Below are 22,240 nucleotides of genomic sequence, written 5' to 3' on the forward strand. Positions count from 1 at the left end.
ATTATTATTTATTTATTTATAGGTGCTATTAAAACTTTAAGTGCGGAAGAGTCTATGTAAGATTTGCAGTCAATGATTGCAACTATCTATAATTTCCAAATAATACTGGTGACCTCTGGAAGTAGGAGGGACATCTTTAGTGCTAAAGCACATATATATAAAAAAATGTTATGTTGGTTTGTGTACGCTTCAAAAACTCAAAAATTTCTGCAATTATCGGGCTGAAATTTTAGCATGATATATAATACGCATCAAGGATTGTTTTTATCTATTTTTCTCAACCATTCAATCACAATGTGCCACAGCGAAGCGTGGCAGGCTACCACTAGTTATTTTATAATAATGTAGAGCTATTCTACCATTTCATATATTATTATAAATCGCATGCTAAACAGTAAGCTAAGTTTTGGCTTTTTATATACAAATATCGTAAACAGTAGGTACATTTATCCACAGTTGTAAAACACATATATTAAAGAGAGTTATTATTCCTATACAATTATGAATTTCTTTTGGAAGCCGGATGGTTCCGTTTTTTATTGTAATGTTGGAAAAGACCAACTGTTTAGTATCTTCTGGTTATAACCTGAATTCCAAAGCCGATGGTACTACAAATTGTCAGACATGACTTGACGCTTCGAAGTGCTCATACTGGCCTCGTGAAAAAAATAAATTATGTTGTTTTTTTGAGTCGCTTTAGTTTTAGCCGAATTTAGAAAATATTAAATTAGTAGGTACTCCGAATTTCGTTTAGTGATCATGAAAAATAAGGTAATTTTTATTTTATTTTTCGTGCCTCCTCGGTGTATCTTTTACGTCGAAAATTAAAGATATACTATACTCTTGTTAATAAGCGATGATTTTCTTCCCTCGGTTAATTTACTATTCTCACCTTATGGTGCCAGGTGTTGACTGATATAAATAACTAAATAGCTACTAATATGGTAGGTGTAAATGACGAGTGATGACAATCGATTCTAATAACAAAGAATCAGTTTTGTTTTATAAACTAAGCCTTGTGCGTCTACTATAACATTTGGGCACAAACAATGACAAAAAATGTGACCGGTTAACGCTGCAGTTTACTGATTCCGTTGCTCATATTTTTCATGTCGATGTGTTATTTTCTGTAAAATAAAAATATGTTTTTACTTAAAACTATGTAGTAACGCATAATTATTATGTGATCATCGATAGTACAAGTTATAAGTAGGTATAGTATAATTTATTTGAATAAGCTTGCCATCGGAAGCAGCACTTTTATATAAAGTAAAAAAAAAAAGAAGTTTTACGTTTATTTTTGCGTTGGTGAGGTGAGGTTAAGTTTTAGTTATTGTATTTTTATTTACTCATTGTATATTATTACAAAGGTGTGTTAGCGTGAAAAACAAATAATATTACCGTTACTACGTTAGCAATGAGCACTAATTATATATATTGTCTTACAATTGTTACATTTTATTGACTAAATAATAAAATTATTAAACAGAAAAAGACAATGATAAGCTCGCTTGGAAGCTTTGCTTTCACCTCACACTAAATATATAAACTAAAAAATTTAAAACCCCCTCGGACTTTAAATATAGGTCACATTATTCTGCTGATCAAAGCCTTTAATTTGATTCCCATATAGAGATTAAATCCGATTCAGCTCCATCAATAAAGATCAAAGTCAAAGTCAAAGTCAAAAATATCTTTATTCAAGTAGGCCCACAGGTGGCACTTTTGATGCGTACATAAGAATTACACGGTAGTGAGATGATGGCGATAACCACATTCGTAAACTTAAAACTAAAGCTACGAGGGTTCCAAACGCGTCCCGGTCTAAGAAGAAGCCCACAACAAACTTAGCCGGGTGTTTTTTTTTTTTTTTGTTATCGCCATCTCACAATGTCATTTTAAATTATTAGAAGAGCAACCTGGTTAGAGCAATAATTTGATCATATTGCAAAGAATGTTAATTGTTATGGAGTTTCGACATCGCAAATGTAAACATCGGATTCAGTGTCCCGTGAATAACAGCATATCTTATAAAGTCAAACCTGGATAAGCGAGAGTTCAAGGGAGCACAATCTCATTCTCGTTTGTAGAGGTTTCTCACTAACCCGAGTTTCTCGCTAATGCAGGTACATGGGAAGCGTTTCTCTCTTATAGATGTACGCAGCAATAACAAGACATATTCATGCACTATGTAATTTTATTTTATTTAGAACTTATTTCCATTAAAAAAAATCCGTGAATTTTGTTTGGATTTTTGTTTTTGTATTTTGAATGTCTTTCTCTAACTCATAAATTTTGTCGAATATTGCTTGTTCGACTGTCGCTTATAGAGGTATAGATAAGTAGCAGTCTCACTTACGGAGGTCCGTGAGGGAAAAACGACTCTCTCTTACAAAGGTTTCTGTTTCTCGCTAATAGAGGTTTTGGGAGCTTAAAATCACGGGTCCTGGCTATTACTCTCACTTATAGAGTTTTCTCACTTATCCAGTTCTCACTTACCCAGGTTTGACTGTATATAGTAATAAAAATATCTGCATGGCTAGTACAGGCAGGAGATAAAAATTATATTCCCAGATTATATCCCCTGACAAGGGATATAATCCCCGTTTCCAACTACCACAGCACGGGTACATGGAATAGGAGAAGCTTACCCCCGTTTATTATTACACATATAATATTTGGAGACTATTTCCACTTGTGCGCCAGTGCTCTGAGAGTCAGGAAAATTATTTACATGACATATGGTTTTTTGGTATCCATACTTAAATTACTAACTTGCTTTTGCTTACAACTTCATCCAAATTAAGTTCGTATTACAATGGTAACTTGAAGTTTTATACAAATTTCGAACCCCTTTTTGCCCGTTTTGGGGATGAATTTTCAAAATAATCTTCAACTTCAAAATAAGTTTCAACCGATTCCCTTCAGCGGATACAGATGTGTGTTGAAGAATCAGTTTATTATTTAACTGTAACATTGTTTTTTTTTTTTAACATAAATACTATTATTACTTGTAAACACCTCTTACTTGTCTTGAATCTGAATTTAAATATATTTTATGCCTATAAGTACGCTCCGGAAGTTTGTTATAGTCGTTGATTTAAATTTATCGTTAGTTTTTCCGCCAAAAGTGTCTATTTTTGGTGAAAAGGCGTTTCGTTTCAACTTTAACACGTGCCAACGCGTCGCTAATAAGGAAATCGGTGGCAGTATTGCTGACGTAAACAAAATTAATTTAGTATCATTTAATACGGTGCTTATGATATAAATGTTTGCTTGCAGGGGCATAAACAGATAATTTAAAGTCGTGAAATTGCTTTTATAGCTAGCGTTTATAGCTTTATAAGCTTGTTCGTCGTAAATATAGGAAATATGTTGTAGTTTCTAATACTAGTTAACTATAAAGTAGATTTAGGGAGATTAAACTATTACCTTGAAGCGGCGATAGCGCATTCGGTAGGAGCTCGACTTCATTTCGGGGGGCCGAGTTCGAATCCCAGCACGCACCTCTAACTTTTCTTTAATTAAAATAACATGTGCTTCATCGGTGAAAGAACATATCGTGAGGAAGCCTGCATGCCCGAGAGTTCTCTATAATGTTCTCAAAGGCGTGTACAGTCCGCCAGTCCGAACTGGGCCGGTGTGGTGGAATACGGCCAAGTTCTCGTTGTTGAAGACTTGTGCCCCGTAGTGGGCCGGTAATGGGTTAATACGATGATGCTGATGAATTGCTTTAATGTAGTTGGGCTTAAAATTGGATTTATCAGTAAAGAAATGCTCAGTACCAGCCTTGAGTTAAGATATTGGCATTTCCCACCCCCATACCTCGAAGCGACCATACCGCTACAGCCTTCACCTAAACAGCGTCTTTCGAATCCTGCGAGCCAGCAATCACAAGATTGGTGAATGCTTTTTAAGTTTAGCCCCACGTTGAACGAAATCTGAACTCACGTTCAAGGCCACGGTTTGGCATTCCAAGTAGAAACTTAGGCGAGTAGGGGCTTAGATAGTTAAGGTGGGGGTAAGAAAGATATAAAAGGCGACAAATTTGGCGAATTTTTCATTTTACAACTATAAATTGTAAAGTCAACATCTCCTGCGGATGCTCTGGTTTCGGAGCGAAACGTGTGTAGAGGGTACATTGCCGAATATCTGTTTGGTGTGGAGTATAAGGATTGTAAGATACACCATACAGAATCTCCTGTTTTTCGCGGAGTATAGCAAATTAATTTTCATAATATATCATGGATTTCCGCAAAGTAACGCCTGCTTCTATTCAATTTCCAATAAGTAATCCAGCGACCCGAGTCAGTTAATGATTTATGCCATTCCCTTTGTAACTTCAACCTCCTACTAGCTCCTACTACTACTAGCCAGAAATCAAATCCAGAACCTCCAATTGTTAGACGTATAACAAAGCACCAGCAAGGTCGACCTTCTTCAGAGGTCACGGCAGGTCACGAATACTACGGAATCGGTTCGTCGTCTTCCCCTATCACAATAAATGGCCGCTCATCAATCACCTCTGTTTACCATTCGAACTGGCTGTCTGTGAGTATAACAGCGATATCAATTTGACATTTTGACATTGATCTTGCGGAGGGATCTGTCAGCCATTACGTCTGTAGATTAGTTACAGATAAAAACGTAAAACGTTTGAACTGGTGTAACCTCGTGAACGTAAATGTTACAGATAATAGTTTATATCATTATTTTCTTGTGATTATTTACTGTTTTTAGTGCAGATTTTTTAACATTATTAGGGAACTTGGTCAATAAATTTGATAGATTTTCTATACAATAGAAAACGTCAAATTATGGAAGAATCGGCTTCTAATCAACTCTGCCAGGTAAGCCTGCTTCTTTTTGACTGCACTGGTAACTATTAGTAGAAATAACACACACACTTCTTTCTTTAACCTCTCTTGACACTTTAATTGGTCTATATAATTAAGTCACTTTTATACACAACAGTACCTCCTACAGGGTAATTTTAGAAGGTGTCAGAAATGTCAACAACACTGATAGGTAGCGTGCAAGGTTTGGAGTTCACAAGTGTTCAGCATTGGGAAACCAGCAGCTGACGGCATGAACACAGATTCAACACGAGGCGGTGTGGATTAGCTGTCAAAATAACGTCCATGAACCAACTTGACATAAAACTTGACTTATTAATTTTTTTGACATATTTGACAATCAAGTTAATACATCGGTACGTATGCCTGTTTTATACATCCATTAATCAGACGACTGGGAATTAAACTGGCTTCCTGTAGGACTGGACTTCCTCAGTAGTTACAGATCTTCCTTGGAGATTTATTTGTGGATTTCCGTAACGCATTTAACAAAGTTATACTATGTAACATGTAAATAAAAACCGAAATATTACTTCATAGGCTTTAGAGATACATTATTTACTGTCTCTGGAACCGAAACGCTTTTGAGTAAACCACTGTCATACTTTGTCACACCCTAACATCACACGCAAAATTAAAATCAAATGAATCCTGTACCTTTATTAGGTACGTGTCGCGTAGCGTAGGTACTATGCACGTGTCTGTCTTTTATCTTCAATAGGGTTGTCATAAGTAAACACAAATAATGTTTAGAATTAGTCTGCATGGAAAAATAAATATGTTTCTTTTGATTTAATATTTTTACTGGGGTATTCCTTATGATTTATACTTCTGCACCCTTCAACAGTTTTTCGTAATTCGGTTACACGTTGTAGACTTTATAGAGCTTTGTCTAGTTATAGAGCTTACCCCTGGTTTGTCTAGTGGTTAATATATTAGATTGCAGGTCCTCGGTTCGGTTCCTTGGTCGGGTCGATGCGTATTGCGTTTTTCCATCAAGAAGTTCTTAGTACCAGCCCGGTTTTGGAAATTGGGGTCGATTCATCCCAGCGCCTCCGAGCTGCGTTAAACTTTCGGTCCTACACTTGATCTCTGTACGGTTGAGTCGGAGCTGCCGTCCCATCTGACTATGAGAGTAAGGGAACAGAGAGTGCAACTGTGTTTGCGCACACGCATAATATTACCCCCGCGTAGTTAGAAAATCTCTCTGGACATTGGCCAATGGCCACCATGGCCGAAGTACGCAAGCAGGGAGCTAATTGTAACAATTTTTGTTCATTGGCTCAGAAAGATTACTTATTTGGTATTTATAAAAACTAGCAGTACTATTCCAATTAACAACTCTTCAACTATCGATTACAAATACATTTTTGTTCAAAGCTGTAACGATATTGTGTAGAAACATCTTTAGAAATCAGCTTTGGAAAAAAACTGACGCGTGTACAATTTTCCCCATGATTGGGGCAAGTTGTAACAGGCTTGGGGCAAATTGTAACTTTAGGAATTGAACACCAGTTTCAAATTGTATAAAGATTTATTTGTTACATTTAGCATAATCCATGCTTTGGCAGAGAATCCGGAACGGTTCGCTAGTATACTATAAAAACTTTGGAATAAACAACATTAATAAAAATATGAATTTGGCATAGTGTATAGTATTCTACAAGTCAAGCCCTTTTATTTGACAAATCTATCTGAAATCGTCATTTTGTAGCGCCGGCCATCTTGTACCGATTGTCATCAAACATAGCTAAGAATAATCCGGATTTATTCACCTTTCAAACAAAAAAAAACCAAATTAAAATCTAATAATCTATTCGAGAGCTACGGTGCCACAGACACACACAAACACGCACACGTCACACTCAAACTTCAAACTTATACTTACTTACTTAACACCCCGTCGTTTTTGCGTCGGGGGTTAAAAAAGAAACCTACTAAAGCTAAGAACTTGCGATAAGACATAGTAATACGATAGCTTTAATACGGTCACGGTCTATCTTCTGCTTGGGTGGCCAGATTAGCCACTATGTGCTGACACCTGACACTGCCTGACAACGTCGTGATGACATTACACCGCAAATATGTGTTGAGGGTTAGTTTAGTTTTTTGAAGATAGGGAAAATTTATAGCTTCTTTTGGCGCGTTAGGGAAAAATGGTGAGAGTAAATTTTTACGATGCGCGCGCACATTGTCACTAAAAACCGACACTATGAAATTGGCCGCTGACGGCCGCCGCTTGGCGCAGTGGGGAGCGACCCTGCTTTCTGAGTGAAAGGCCGTGAGTTCGATTCCCACAACTGGAAAATTTTCGGGTGATTAACATGAACGTTTTTCAGTGTCTTGGTGTTTATGTATATTATAAGTACTTTCAATAATTCATAGTGTCGTTTTTTCTACAAACTTAGAATAAGGCGAAAGATAATATTTTTGAAAAGATATTAATCTTGTTACGCTAAATATGTATACCTTCTAACGCGTGTACATAAATAAGTACACACACTTTTTTTTTCTATACAAGTTAGACTGCAACCTAATTAATAAAATGCATTTTATGGTATTAGGTGCAAAATTCCACCGAACTAAAATCATACGTATTGTTGGGTTACACTTTTCATTCAAAAATTGGGTATTCAAAAACAGGAACAAAATAATGGGGAGTTTGCTTATAGTCTGTGGTATGCCGTCAATATAATACTCTGTGGCTTTGCTCGGACTTGAACTAGTGTCGAATTATATTACAAAAGAAAAAAGAAAAGTAATGTGTAGCGATAGTGATTTAACTGTAATGTCTGTGTATTTTCTTTCACACCCCATGGAACCACTGGTAATGACGTCAATAAAATTCAAAATTCAAAATTCATTTATTTCAAGTATGTGACTCAGGATATCGTTATGCTTACCGCAAGTAGGTATGCGTTTATGATGGATTGGTGGCATCTAAAAAATATATAGTGAAGCTAATTCTATTGTACACAAATAACTAAAGCAAAATAAATTGACATGCTAAAAAATAGCATTAATCCAATTTGTAGGTTTATAATAATGAATGAATGAAAACACTTTTATTGTACACCACATAAACATATAGAAACATTGTAAATACAAATTTAACAATAAGTATACAATATGGCGGCCTTATCGTTACGTAGCGATCTCTTCCAGGCAACCAATGGCGTAAAACACAGCTCAAGAAGAGATGTATATATATTTGCATATATACCTATATATACATATATAATATATATATAATTATACACAACCTGTTTGTTCGCGCACTTGTTGTCCTAATCCTTAGGTTACCTGGCAGAGATTGCTTCTAAGCGATAAGGCCGCCTTTTATATTCTACTCCAGCCTTTGTGTTTTTGTGTATTCGTCCCTTATTTTCCTATCTGTGTAGTTGTACAAATAAAAAGTTTAAATAAATAAATAAATGTTTACCGATGGGATTCGAACCCAGGATATCGTGATCCGTGGTTAAACGTACTAACCATTAGACCAACGAGGTGGTGTTATCACGTAGTGGTAAATGAGCCAGCTTCATTAAACTTTCCTTGTTTGGTATTCGGTAATGTGATCTACTGTTGACACAGCATTTCGTCTATGCTCCAGTTTGTTTAAACCAACTGTGAAGTTTACGTGCTCCTAAAGCAAATAGCCTTCGACCACGAAAAAAATAATTGTTTTTGGTCCTTCCTTGTATCATGGCACCTACACCGCGTTCATTCGCGACAATCAGCGCGCTCTTTGTAACATCAATGCTCAATGGTATCCATTCCATGATGGGTGGACAGCATTGTTCCGTGAATTGTTGAGGTACTCTAAGTAGGTATATTGAATGACCTTTATTTCAATATTCGCAGAGAACCACTACATTGCAGTATAAATATCATAGCATGTATAATGTTTAATGTCGTATATCATTAATTTGCGTTAAAGTTATCCAAAAATAATGTAGTACCATCTAGTTCGTGTAAGTTGCCCTGCCGGCCGTACTAATAAGATATTAAAAATAATAGGTTGAGGAAAAAGTCTTTTCGCATTATAGCATGTTTGAACTTGTTATAAAATCTCTTTGGCTATACTATTTGTATCTGGCTGGTTTTGGTATCATTAAAAGTTTAAATTTGAAAGAAGATAATTCCAAATTCAAATTAGGAAAATGTGTGATTTATATCTGTTATAACGGCGCTTGCGTTTGAGACTCTGGGCCCATGGTCTTCGGACACGAAGAATTTTATTAACATCGTGTCCCAAAAATTGGTCTTGGCGTCTAGCAATTCTGAGGGGCAATAGCGCCAGCATTTTGGGAATCATGCCCCTAAGTGAACAGTTAGACGGCTTTTATTTTTTGAAAAAATTAATGTTAGTTTTTAATTATTAATATTTACAAAAAACATAAGCTGTCTAACTGTGGGTATGGGCATGGTGTCCAAAATGCTAGCGTTGGCTATTTTTCCCTTTGGATTTGGGCTAAGTAAGCACCACCTCTTAGGTCACCAGACGTCAAGCCCAATTTTTATTACGTGTTTGCTATTATAACAATTTCAGAACTTGAACCTTTCGAAAGTCATTATATTAATTCCGTTATCGGCGGAAGAGACGTAGTAGAACAAAAGCGCTCTGGCCACGATTGCTAGGGAGTCGCAGGTTCAAATCCTGTCGGTTCAAAAAAATAATATGTTCAATGGATATGAACTTATATACCTAAAGTTCGATGTATCCGTTACTGTATTGTACCTAATCGATGTTGAAAGCAACTCATTATATTTGGCAACTAATCATAATACAAGCAACAAATACCAATAGACACAGAAACAGTTCAGTGATAAATCGCTACAATGTATCAATCCGAACATAACCCGATGTTATTCGTATGTTGTTTACTGTTATTACAATTTACAACCATTTTATTGTGCAACTGTTGTTATGGATGCCGCGATGTGGGCTCAGCGTGTTGCAATCAAATCGGGATCGTGTAGATCTGCGCTGCAGGTCGAAATGCTTTATCAGCGTTTCGTGAAAGATTTACAGCTTCAAAGGTGAAATTCAAAATTCATTTATTTCAAGTAGGCCTAATACAAGCACTTTTGAAACGTCAAGTCTGTCCGTGTGTAGTGACTCTACCACCGGTTCGGAAGGCAGATTCTACCGAGAAGAAGCCGGCAAGAAACTCAGCAGTTGCTCTTTTCCAACATCAAAAATTTACATTTGAACATTCATTTTTCTATCTTGTGGGAGATGAAAGCGGAGCCGGATGCTTCCAAGCAACCTTGTCATTAAGAAACTCATCAATTGTATAATAACCTCGCTGTAATAAATGTGTTTTAACACATTGTTTAAACTTATGCATTGTTAGGAATTCCGATTGAATTTCGACTTCCCTACTCTACTAACCCTCTGGCGAATTTGTAATTTCTGAATTTCGCCATGTCTGGTCTGCATTGGCGTGCATAGAGGGTATGCAAGGCACAGGGTATGCAAATGGTATAAAATGAAGAAAGTCTCCAGTACGAGTTACACAAAACTTAAGGATAGGCACTGTAAGAGTTATAAAAATCACGGCGATAGTACGCAAAGTGGCCTAAACTCATACACAGTATTTCTTCTAAGAGTACTCACCCAACAGTAGGATGGGGAGGTCGATGAGCAGATGCCAAAGGAGGCCGTGGCGGGCCTGCATCTCAGCTGCTGCAGGCACTTGCTGTTCTGATGCCGTCTGGAATAAAATAAGGGCAACATTGTATTATAAAGAACGATGTCTTGCATTATTCTTGAACATACAAAGAGGATACTGGTGCAAGTTTCCATGAGAATACAAAGTATAAAATAAAATATTTCCTCATATCTCCTAAAATATTGACATTGACGGCCGACTGGCGCAGTGGGCAGCGACCCTGCTTTCTGAGTCCTAGGCCGTGGGTTCGATTCCCACAACTGGAAAATGTTTGTGCGATGAACATGATTGTTTTTCAGTGTCTGGGTGTTTATCTGTATATAAGTATTTATGTGTATTATATTCATAAAAATATTCAACAGCTATCTTAGTACCCATAACACAAGCTATGCTTACTTTGGGGCTAGATGGCGATGTGTTTATTGTCGTAGTATATTTATATATTTATTTATTTATATTAATACCTTCCTCCCTATCATGATATATATACTAAATGCATATAAAAATTTCGGAACATGAACCTGTGGAAAAGACATAATTCCGGCATCGGCGGAAGAATCGAAGCTTTGTGAAAAAGAGCTCTGGCCACGATTGCTAGAGAGTCGCAGGTTCCAATCCATTCGGTTCCAAAAATGTTATATATACCTATCCATTGAACTTATATACCCAAAGTTCGATGTATCCGTTACTGCATTGTACCTATTTCGACGTTAAAAGCAACTCATTATATTTGGAATCTAATCAAAGTCACAGTCAAAGTCAAATATTTCTTTATTCAAATAGGCACATAGATGGCACTTTTGATGCGTACATTACATGTAAAATATGAAATAAGAGTGTGTTGATGGCGATAAATAAATTCGTCAACTTAAAACTAAAGCTACGAGGGTTCCAAAGAAGCCCACAACAAACTTAGCCGTTTGTTATTTTTTTTCGTTATCACCATCTCACCATGTGATTTATAAACTATTAAAGAAGCAACCTGGTTAGAGCAATAATTTACACCCAAGTATTTTTATCGTTAACGTAGTCCTTAATACTATAATAGGACTTTTCTATAAGCTTACGTTTAATACAAACTTTGAACTTTTTCAGAGACATCTCCAAGATATCAACTGGTAATTTATTGTAAAATAGTATACAATTTCCTTTAAATGAATTACTTATTTTATGTAGTCTAGTATACTGCACTGCAAGTTTATTTTTGCTTCTTATGTTCAAACTATTGAAGTCACATTTTCTCTTAAATTTGGAAATATTTTTGTGAACATACATTAAATTTTCAAATATGTATTGGCTAAAAACTGTCATTATCTTTAAATTTATCTCTCAATGACAACATAGTACAAGCAACAAATAGCAATACCTATTAGTATTTATTTAATTATACGTAGTGTTTTGTATCTAGTCATATATCTATTTAAATAACATGTAACAGTACTCTTTTTATATTCTTGTTTTTATTATTTGCATAAGTCCTGATTTTTAATATTTATGATCTTATTCTCCATCTCTCTCCAATTCTCTTACTGTCTAGGGTCACTGGTACATATCTTTTAAAGAGAGAGATAAGTGTTTCCTTGTCCACGTCTTTTGATATTTATGACACTAGTTTTTATTATTTTAATTGACTCTTATTCTCTTTTTTTTTTTTTTATTGACATTTACTATGTTCTACTTTTGTCTTATTGCTACTATACATTTATTGTTGGAGGTGGGCGTTAATTGTTGCGACACAGTTTATACTACTGCAACAGTTATCGTGGCACCACGTTTATTGTGTCAACTCTGTACCCTTACCAATATTCTGAATAAATAAATAAATAAAATAAAAAAATAAAAATTTTTGTACTAAATAAATAAATAAAATTACTTAGAAGCGAAAATACATCGTAAAAAGGGAAGGTTTATACAAATTGACTTATTTATTTTATGTTAAAGAACTTACTGTTATAAATTCACAATGTGTGCTGTTGATTAAAAATATGACTTATTTTTAAACAGTGTTAGCGTAAATTAAAGCTCGACATTTGACTTGGCTAGTTTTTAACAACAAATATTTTTTTTAAAGTGTAATATAATATGTTCAGTTTATTTCTAGTAGGCGTTGATATAATTCCAATTAAATATATGTTCACCTTACAATAAAAAATCGTAAAAAACGGCAGTGTTTGGCCAAAAAATTTGGCCAAACGGTGATAACGCAATGGGAATGACTTCGATTTAAATTTCGGGGGCCAGAGTTCGAATCCCAGAACGCGCTTCTAGCCTTTGTAAGTTATGTAGGTTTTAAGCAAATATAATATCACTTGCTTCAACGGTGAAGGAAAACATCGTGTGGAAACCTGCATGCCTGAGAGTTCTCCATAATGTTCTCAAAGGTTTGTAGAGCGCTCCTATTCGCTCTGGGCCAGCGTGGTGGACTATGACGTTACCCGTTCGGTTGATATGATGATGATTAAAACATGAAGAAGGTAAGTTGATTAGCCAAATATATAAGATAACTTGAATGTGGCTCTATACATACAACCACTCACCGCTGCCACGCAACACAAGAAAGATTTCTTTACGCACATTTCACTCCCACACCAGATCATCCTAATATATCCACAGATGTTGTATCCACAACACACAATTGAAAAATGAGTGAATTACCTACTTTCTTTAGTCGCAAACAGAGTTTAGTGAAATGCGCAACAATGTACTGAGTGTGTCATCTATAACGTGACCATACGTCCCGCTTTTGGCGGACATTCCCGCTTTCAGGCTTTCTATCCCGCTTTCCGTTGCGAGATCATTAAAAAGGACCCGCCGGACCACACAATAAAGTTTAGATCATTGTTTTTTTTTTTTCGTTGTGGCTGCAGACAGGTGGTTTTTTTACTTATAATAATAATTAGTCCACAAAATTTAAGAGTCGCAGCATTGAAAATCACTTTGATAAGCAAGACTTTACACTAAGAACGTTAGAATCATAGAATGACCTACTTGAACAATAAGTAGCTGTAATATTTTCTAATTGATTTGTTCCGCCAATAAATTGAAAACAATTGCTTAGATCTTTGATGTCACTAAGGCTATTTATTTATTCCTTTTTTTACGAATTTGGGTCAGGATATCACACACGTTCAGCCGATCGCTGTGTCTCCTTTGCGGAGAATACTAAGACCCCCTAGACCCCAGACCCCAGGGGTAATATACAGGGGTAATACTAATCAAGAAATAACATTAACGCCATGCGATTTTTATTGCAGGTATTAAGACAATGTTTATGGTATATCAACGAACTCTGCACGAGTTTGCAAGACTTACGCGAGTTTACTTGCAGGCGGAACACGCACTAGAGTGTACGCAATCTCCGAAATCGCATTCGATTTAGGTATAATGGGCATACACGTGCAATGCGTCGATAGCCATTTAGCTCGCGACAGATTTCAAGGAGACGGATATCCTAGTGTATGGAGACCCGAATACAAACTTCTTATAGGAGTAACTAAGTAGTACAGCTTTATGTGACTGAGCTCGTCTGGGTATAAACTGCTGCCATACTTATTTCTGCCGCCAAGCAGCATTACTGTGTTCTAGTGTAAAGGGGTGGTTGTCGGTACAATTACAGGCATCTAAGGCTTAATGCGTCCACCAATTCACATTGGGACAGCATGGTGGGCTACGGCCTAAACCAATAATATCACTTGCTTCAACGGTGAAGGAAAACATCGTGTGGAAATCTGCATGCCTGAGAGTTCTCCATAATGTTCTCCAAGGTTTGTAGAGCCCACCTATTCGCTCTGGGCCAGCGTGGTGGACTATGACGTTACCCCTTCTCATTGTGGGCGGAGACCCTTGCCCTGTAGAGGGCCGGTAATAGCTAATAAAACGACAAATCAATGGAAACAGAGCGGCACTTTGTAGGACATGTTTCTTGCGTGCCCTGCGAAGAATTTCTCTATTTATAGGCGATGGTTTTGGTTGGATGGATGGTTGGACAGTGGTCCGTCAATTATCATTAAAAAAACCAGTTTTATTCGTTTTTTCATAGAAAATAGTAAAAAGGTACCAAAAACGCAAACGTCCCGTTAAATAACAAAAATAAATGGTCACGTTAGTTATATTCTACTATTAGGTTATTCAGTAGTAATGCTCACTGAACGTTGTAGGTAAGTATATATTAAAACGTGTCCTTAGCTACAATTAGAGGCAGTTGTATGGATTCGTAAGCTTTTTAATGAAGCCGTTAAACGTTAAGTGTTGCTGTTATAGGAAGGGCATAGGCACTGTCTTAATATACTTACGCCGGCTGATTTATATTTCGAGGGCCGATTGGCGCAGTGGGCAGCGAACCTGCTTTCAGAGTCCAAGGCTGTGGGTTCGATTCCCACAACTGGAAAATGTTTGTGTGATGAACATGAATGGTTTTCAGTGTGTGTGGTGTTTTTATATTATATTATAAGTATTTATGTACATTATTTATAAAAAATATTCACCAGTCATCTTAGTACCTATACCACAAGATACGCTTACTTTGGGGCTAGGCGGCAGTGTGTTTGTTGTAGTATGTTTATTTATTTATTTATATACTTGTAAACGTGAATTTGGACTAGACACGAAGATATCTTTTTTCTTTAACCAAACTCAAATTTTCTAAGAGTAGTTTATATAACGAGTAACGACAATTTTACGAGGTATGTATTATTCGAAAGCAGTTGTTCAATTTAAGTATTTCAGAAGAGTTTACTTATACATACAACTAACTAGAAGTTAATTTTGACGTTAGTGCAACAAGGAATGCTACAGTTTATTTGAGGGACGGCTGAACTGTGAATAATAAGGTTAGTAACAGCCAGTAACGACGCCGGTCGGTTCCTAGTTAACACGGTTAAAGTTAATCGTTAAACTACCGATGTACCGGCCTACCGGTTACAGTTAAGCAAGCGTACAGTTCGGCAACAAACTAGTCGAATTACGGAAAACTTAGTCCATGAGTCAAGATAAAATCGTTGGATATTGGATAGAAGTCGTTACTAGCGGAATGTCAAACTGTTTGTAAATTGTAGTAGAGTATAGGTATTGTGGAGTATATAAGAAATTATAAATTAAACCATAACTATTCTCCTGATTTTCGCGGAGTATAGCAAATAAGATTAATTTTCATAGTAAATTCTATGTTATACACAGAGTTTGTGAGTTATGTATGTATACAGCAATACATACATAACTCACAAACAAACTACAAGTTCAATTTATTGCCGGTGTATGTAATTACAGGCAATAAGGCATAGCACATAATTTGCATTATAGCTTAAATCCTAACCTGACCAAATTGGAGATAAATGAGGATTATTCGCAATCATCCTCACCCTTATACCGACCACTGTTCTACTGCTGGGAACTGGTTTTCTCTCTCATCGGAGTGAGGGATAGTTTTGCCGAGGTTCTGTGATTAGTAGTCTGATTAGTAGTCAAGAGCCAACACAAAATACAAACTGAGTATTTGTGGAAGTGCATTGGAAATGAAAACTTCCGCAGACATTGTTAAAAAAATTTAAACATACTCGTAATTCTGTGAAAGCTACCACTCTTTTAAGTTTCAGTTTAGATAAGTTTCGTGTGTCAATATCATATTAGAGAACAAGTTAACTTTTGACGGCCACCCGCCTCATGTCAAGAGACCATGCTCTTTTAGATTTGAACACAGGTTGGTAAATCATCGTAGCTTGAAGTAAAATAGACTTGAGTTAAAATAAGAAATAACGTTTACGAACCGAGAATCGATCTTTAAGTGAGAGGTGCATCTTAATTGTAAAAGCTGCGGTAAAAAAAGAAGCAGCAAATCACAATAATAGTAGAAGCACTAACTAATACATTATTGATACTTTGCGGAAATCAATAATATATTATGAAAATTAAGCTTAATTTGCTATACTCCGCGATCAGCAGAATCTGTATGGTGTAATTTATAATTTCTTCAATCCATATACTCCACACAGAACAGTTCCTCGGCAATATACTCTCTACGCAAGTTTTTACAATTAATAATTGTTACTTAACAATTAATGAATGAAGAAATTATAAATTATAATTTATAATTTCTTCATTAATTAATTGTCATACAGATTCTCCTGCTGTTCACGGAGTATAGCAAATAAAGCTTAATTTTCATAATACCGCAAATCACAGTTTCCACAGAAAGTCGCTAATTTGCCAAGGGTATGCTCGGTATTATTCGCCCAATAAAACCCCCCTGCTGTATGGTAGCTAACCTGTGGCGCCGGTGTACAGTGTTGTAATAGCTCACTGTTTTCGGACCGGAATGTTTGTGTTTAGGAAAATGCAGTTGGAATTGGGCAATTCAGTAGATAATTATAAATCTTTTAATGTACCCATTTACAGACGATCCGTGGCATCGATCGATAATATTCAAATCGCAGAAAAAACTGTTGGCGACACACAAGCAATTTTTTTATTAGCTTCACCTGTATGTTTGTATGTTTGTAACCGACTTCTTTGGGCGCGATTTTGACCCACTTTGAACGATAAGATTTGATTCAAACTTTGTAGACATATCGAGGATCGATGACAATACACTAATCTGAGAAGATTATTCCAATTTTCAATATAAAAAATAAGATTTTTTATTTTTTCCGAACTATTAATTACAATTACTACAGCGCCATCTAGACCCAAATGTAAAAAACCTATGACGTTTCCAACAGATGGCGTTCGCGTACCTAACAAATACCACAGAAAACATTAAGCTACTAGATGGTAGAGGGCGTCAGCTGTTACTTTTTAATGGGCTGTTTTAAATGAGTTATCACGGAATTGATAGTAGATTAGATCAAATAACAGTTTAAAATAAACCAAACTAAAAAGTAGAACATAACTAATAGTTTAAAAAAACTAAAAAACACGCTTTTTATAGAAAACCGAACTAAAAAATAGAAAATAAATTTTAATAAATTTAAATTAAGAATAGTGTTAAAAATTTCAATAGATATAAATTAATAATAGTGTGAATAAAAAATATATTTTATTTAAAAAAAAGCGTGGGGTGCTTGATAAGATATTATCAAAATAATAATCACTCTACTCATATCTGTCAATAAAGTATTTATAACTATTGACACCATGCACCCCACGCTTCTTTTACAATAAAATATATTTTTTATTCCCACTATTATTAATTTATATTTATTGAAATTTTTAACACTATTCTTAATTTAAATTTATTAAAATTTATTTTCTATTTTTTAGTTCGGTTTTCTATAAAAAGCGTGTTTTTTTAGTTTTTTTTAAACTATTATTTATTTTTAATTTTAAGAAATTCATCAATCGCATAGTATAATATTCGGCGTTTCAACTGTCATGGCGGCTCGCTACATTTTGCAGTTTCATTTATTGAGAGTAAAAACCTATCTCCCTTAGAATTTAAATATCAGTGGATTTTTTAAAATATATCATGTATTTAATATTTTAGCGATTCTTTGTTGCTGTCATCATGCCTATTGTTAGTCTTAAATTCACTGTTTGTGAAGCATAGAGGCAGCATTAATCAGCTATAAATTACATCGTTAAAGTGCGTTTACGGCCAACTGTATAATTCAGAATAACTTGGCAGAATAAAGGCGATAGAGATGCCAGACGCAAAGCGAGAATGGCATTCCCCCATTCATTTAAGTACATAGAAAACAGGGGCTACATTTTTAGGGTTTCGTATCTAAATCGTAAAAAGTAAACAGTGTTTACAATTTTGTAATGTAAATAAACAAACGTGAAATGTGAATAGAACCAGGGACCTCGTGATGTCTCGAACGTGCTAACCAATACCGATCTGACGGCCGAAGTTTGCAGCGATCCTGCTCTCTGAGCCCAATGCGTTCCGTGGGTTCGTTTCCCACCACTGGAAAATGTCTGTGTGATGAGCATGAATGTTTTTCAGTGTCTGGGACAGGTGTTTATCTTATCTCAGGTGTTTATATTATATGTATTTTTAAGTATTTATGTATGCTATTCATAAAAATATTCATCAGTTATCTTAGTACCCATAACACAAGCTACGCTTACTTTGGGGCTAGATGGCGATGTGTGTACTGTCGTAGTATATTTATTTATATTTAAGGCATAAGTTCAGTTCAGTTTTTTTGAAGTAGATACGGTCAAACGAGGGCCGATTGGCGCAGTGGACAGCGACCCTGCTTTCTGAGTCCAAGGCCGTGGGTTCGATTTGCACAACTGGAAAATGTTTGTGTGATGAACATTAATGTTTTTCAGTGTCTGGGTTTATCTGTATATTATGTATATTATTCTTAAAACCAGCTACGAACACTTTGGGGCTAGATGGCAATGTGTATATTGTCGTAGAATATTTAGTTATTTATGGGTAATTCACTTCTTGTTCTACAATCTGTAATAACATCCCTATCCCTACTAATATTATAAAACTTTTTTTTTGTTATTGACATATGTCAGTGTTGACATATGTCAACTAATTTTATATGTCAATGTAAGTTACGCTTTCACGCAAAAACTACTTAACCGATCCTCATGAAACTTTAAAACAAATATTCTTGGATGTATTAGAAGTAATAAAGGATACTTTTTATCCCGACATTAAGCTCGGTTCCTTTGGGAGAGGGGATGAAAGTGTTAGACGATTTCACACCATAACTCCGACAGATTATAACCGATTTAAATAATTATTTTTGTACTGTAGATGTTGTAATATGTGTTTAATTATGCCCAAACTGTGGTTGGCGATAGAGGACAGAACTCCTCAGCGGACAGCTGCAAAGCCCTCATTTAAGGCTTAGCGATACAGAATACTTTAAGTTTTTTTTAGAACTACAACCTAATTTAAAGCCAAATCAAAAAACAAAATCAAAGGCAGACGAAGTCGCGGGCAACAGTTAGTATTAAATAAAAGCTTTAAGTACTGTTCCTGTCATTATCATTATAATCATCCCATCATCGGTCATCTACAGGGCCTAGGCCCTAAATGGGTATATGCTGTATGTAGTCCACACCACGCTGGCCAAATGATGATTAGGTAGGCTTCACAATTTTTTTGAGAATAATAATTTAAAGAACTCGTTACGCACCACAAATTCTAGAAAAACTAATTCTATCATTACATCTGGATGCCTGGTTTTCTTGTGCTTCAATACCAGATCATTTGTACCAGCCCGTTTGCCCACTGTTTATATTTTAAAATAAAAGACAAAAAAACTGAGGCGTGCAAGATTCTTTTACCGTTAAAACAAGGTATAACTAATTGCATTAAACGCTCACTTCTTCGAAGAATTAGAGTATGCCTGGGAACCAGGGAGCTGGAGGACTTTTTTTTTTTTTTTTCAAGGGTAAATCCTCATGGATACCACCGCACCACGGGAAGCAGGTGTGAGTCGTTATGTCGGACTAAAACTCTATGATGTTCCACCCTGTACCAGTCGCCTGGTGGCTTTGACACGGGAACGCTTTCGCACACAACCGCCACCAAGGGAAGCTGAAGCCCTAATCTAACCATTACACTATATACTTACCTTAAATACTGCACAGGTAAACGCAGCGTTGGTGGACAGACAACTTTAAACGAGTCGCTGAAAACAGGCGACCCAGGACCGTGGGATTTGGAACTCCCTACAAAAGACCTCTTCAAAATTCAAAATTCATTTATTTCAAGTAGGCCTAATACAAGCACTTTTGAAACGTCAAGTCTGTCCGTGTGTAGTGACTCTACCACCGGTTCGGAAGGCAGATTCTAGCGAGAAGAAGCCGGCAAGAAACTCAGCAGTTGCTCTATTCCAACATCAAAAATTTACATTTTAACATTCATTTTTCTATCTTGTGAGAGATGAAAGCGGAGCCGGATGCTTCCAAGCAACCTTGTCTTCAATTCTTCAATCGGTTGAAGTAATGATAATGACCTTAAGTAAACGATGTACTAACCTAATCACGCTTCTGTCGATGTCGATGTCAATTGGGTTTAAACACCATTAGTTATATTAGATTTCAAACAATACCTCGCGAATGACAAAGGCCCATCGCGTCCGCAAACATCTAGGCCATTAGTAAGACGCCCGTGCACTAACTAGCACCTACAGTTACTTTCGATGCCGCATAGTAATAGGGAAATGCATCGGGCCCTTGATATATATTGGAGCCAATGTTTGGCTAATAACGCATGTTCTACAAGGTTTTTTGCATTCAATCCACTACAAGTTAGCCTTTGACTGCAATCTCATCCCTGCTCGGGATTGAACCCGGGTCCTACGGTTGTAAAACTACAGAGCACACTGCTCATTCTTACTTATTATTCATATTATAATTATTCTTATTATTCATTGTAAACTCAACATCTCCTGAGGATGCTCCGGTTTCGCTCCGAAAATCCTGAGAGGGCATCCTGCCGAAGATCAGTTTGATGAGGATTGAAGAAATTACAAATTACAAGAAATTATACATGAATTAGACATGATATATTATGATAATTAAGCTTAATTTGCTATACTCCGCGAACAGCAGGAGAATCGGTAGCCAACCATGGATATCCGCAAAATTCTATCCAATACTTAATTTCTCAATAAATACTTCCACTACAAGATTACTCAATACATACTAGCCACACTATTAAATAGTACAAAGCAAAAATAAATAATTAAGTTATTATCAGGTTATTTTTTGCTTTGGTAAGTGTTCTTAAAAATGTCAATTTCAATAACGTGAAAGCTTTATTTCGCTCTTCGCGTGCTTTTTCGCACTCCAGCACTTTTTTGAACTAGTGTGGAACATCGTCAACGCATTTGATATAACATATTAGATCCAATGCTGGCGCAAACGTTGGCCATTGGAACAGCTTTCGCATTCTGCCGTATCAATATAACTGGCAGCTGTCGGCTTTGTCCAGCCGACGCCAATCCAACACATAGCACATAGATTATACTAATCGTATTCGATACGGCGCTTCGTTTCTCTAATTTGCTTATCTCTTTTAATGTGATAAAGATATACAAAGAATCCTGTTAACCAAGCAGCAGAGCTGGTTGTGAAAATATTCTTATCTCGAAAAGAAACTTATGACATAAACAAAACTAGTAAGTTATCAAACTGACTTTCGGATCTTCGGAACACTTTTGTCTTCATTCCACTACAAGTTGAATAAATAATAATATACTAAATAAATAAATATACTACAACAATACACACATCGCCATCTAGCCCCAAAGTAAGCGTAGCTTGTGTTATGGGTACTAAGATGAGTGATGAATATTTTATGAATAATATACATAAATACTAATAATATACAGATAAACACCCAGACACTGAAAAACACTTATGTTCATCACACATTTTCAGTTGTGGGAATCGGCCTTGGACACAGAAAGCAGGGTCGCTGCCCAGTGTGCTAGTCGGCCGTCAATGAAATTTCACGTGCACGGTTACTACGGGTAGGGGGTTTTTTTCCGGCTAGCATGGACAGGAGACAACTATCTCCACGGGGAAAAGATACAAATTTATCTTCTACAGCTTTATCAACTCTCAGAGCACTGACGCACAAGTGTAAATAATATCCAAGTAACATATGTGTAATAATAAACGGGTGTAAACTTCTCCTATTCCGTGTTCCCGTGCTTTAGCAGGTGGACACGTTAATTAGGTATATCCCCTGTCAGGGGATATAATCGGGGGACATAATTTTTGTCTCCTGCC

General features: G+C 36.1%; 1 protein-coding gene across 2 annotated transcripts in view; it reads right to left on the reverse strand.

Moving 5' to 3' along the window:
* The window catches only part of LOC120633273 (phospholipid phosphatase 2-like), a 117,039-nt gene that overhangs the window by 23,264 nt on the left and 71,535 nt on the right, over positions 1-22,240 (reverse strand). For both annotated transcript variants that reach the window (XM_039903451.1, XM_039903452.1), the window contains exon 2: positions 10,480-10,576. In XM_039903451.1, the coding sequence (XP_039759385.1) occupies positions 10,480-10,576 (97 nt within the window). The remainder of the gene's footprint in view (positions 1-10,479; positions 10,577-22,240) is intronic.

Source organism: Pararge aegeria, chromosome 21, assembly GCF_905163445.1.
Source record: "Pararge aegeria chromosome 21, ilParAegt1.1, whole genome shotgun sequence".
Lineage (NCBI taxonomy): Eukaryota > Metazoa > Arthropoda > Insecta > Lepidoptera > Nymphalidae > Pararge > Pararge aegeria.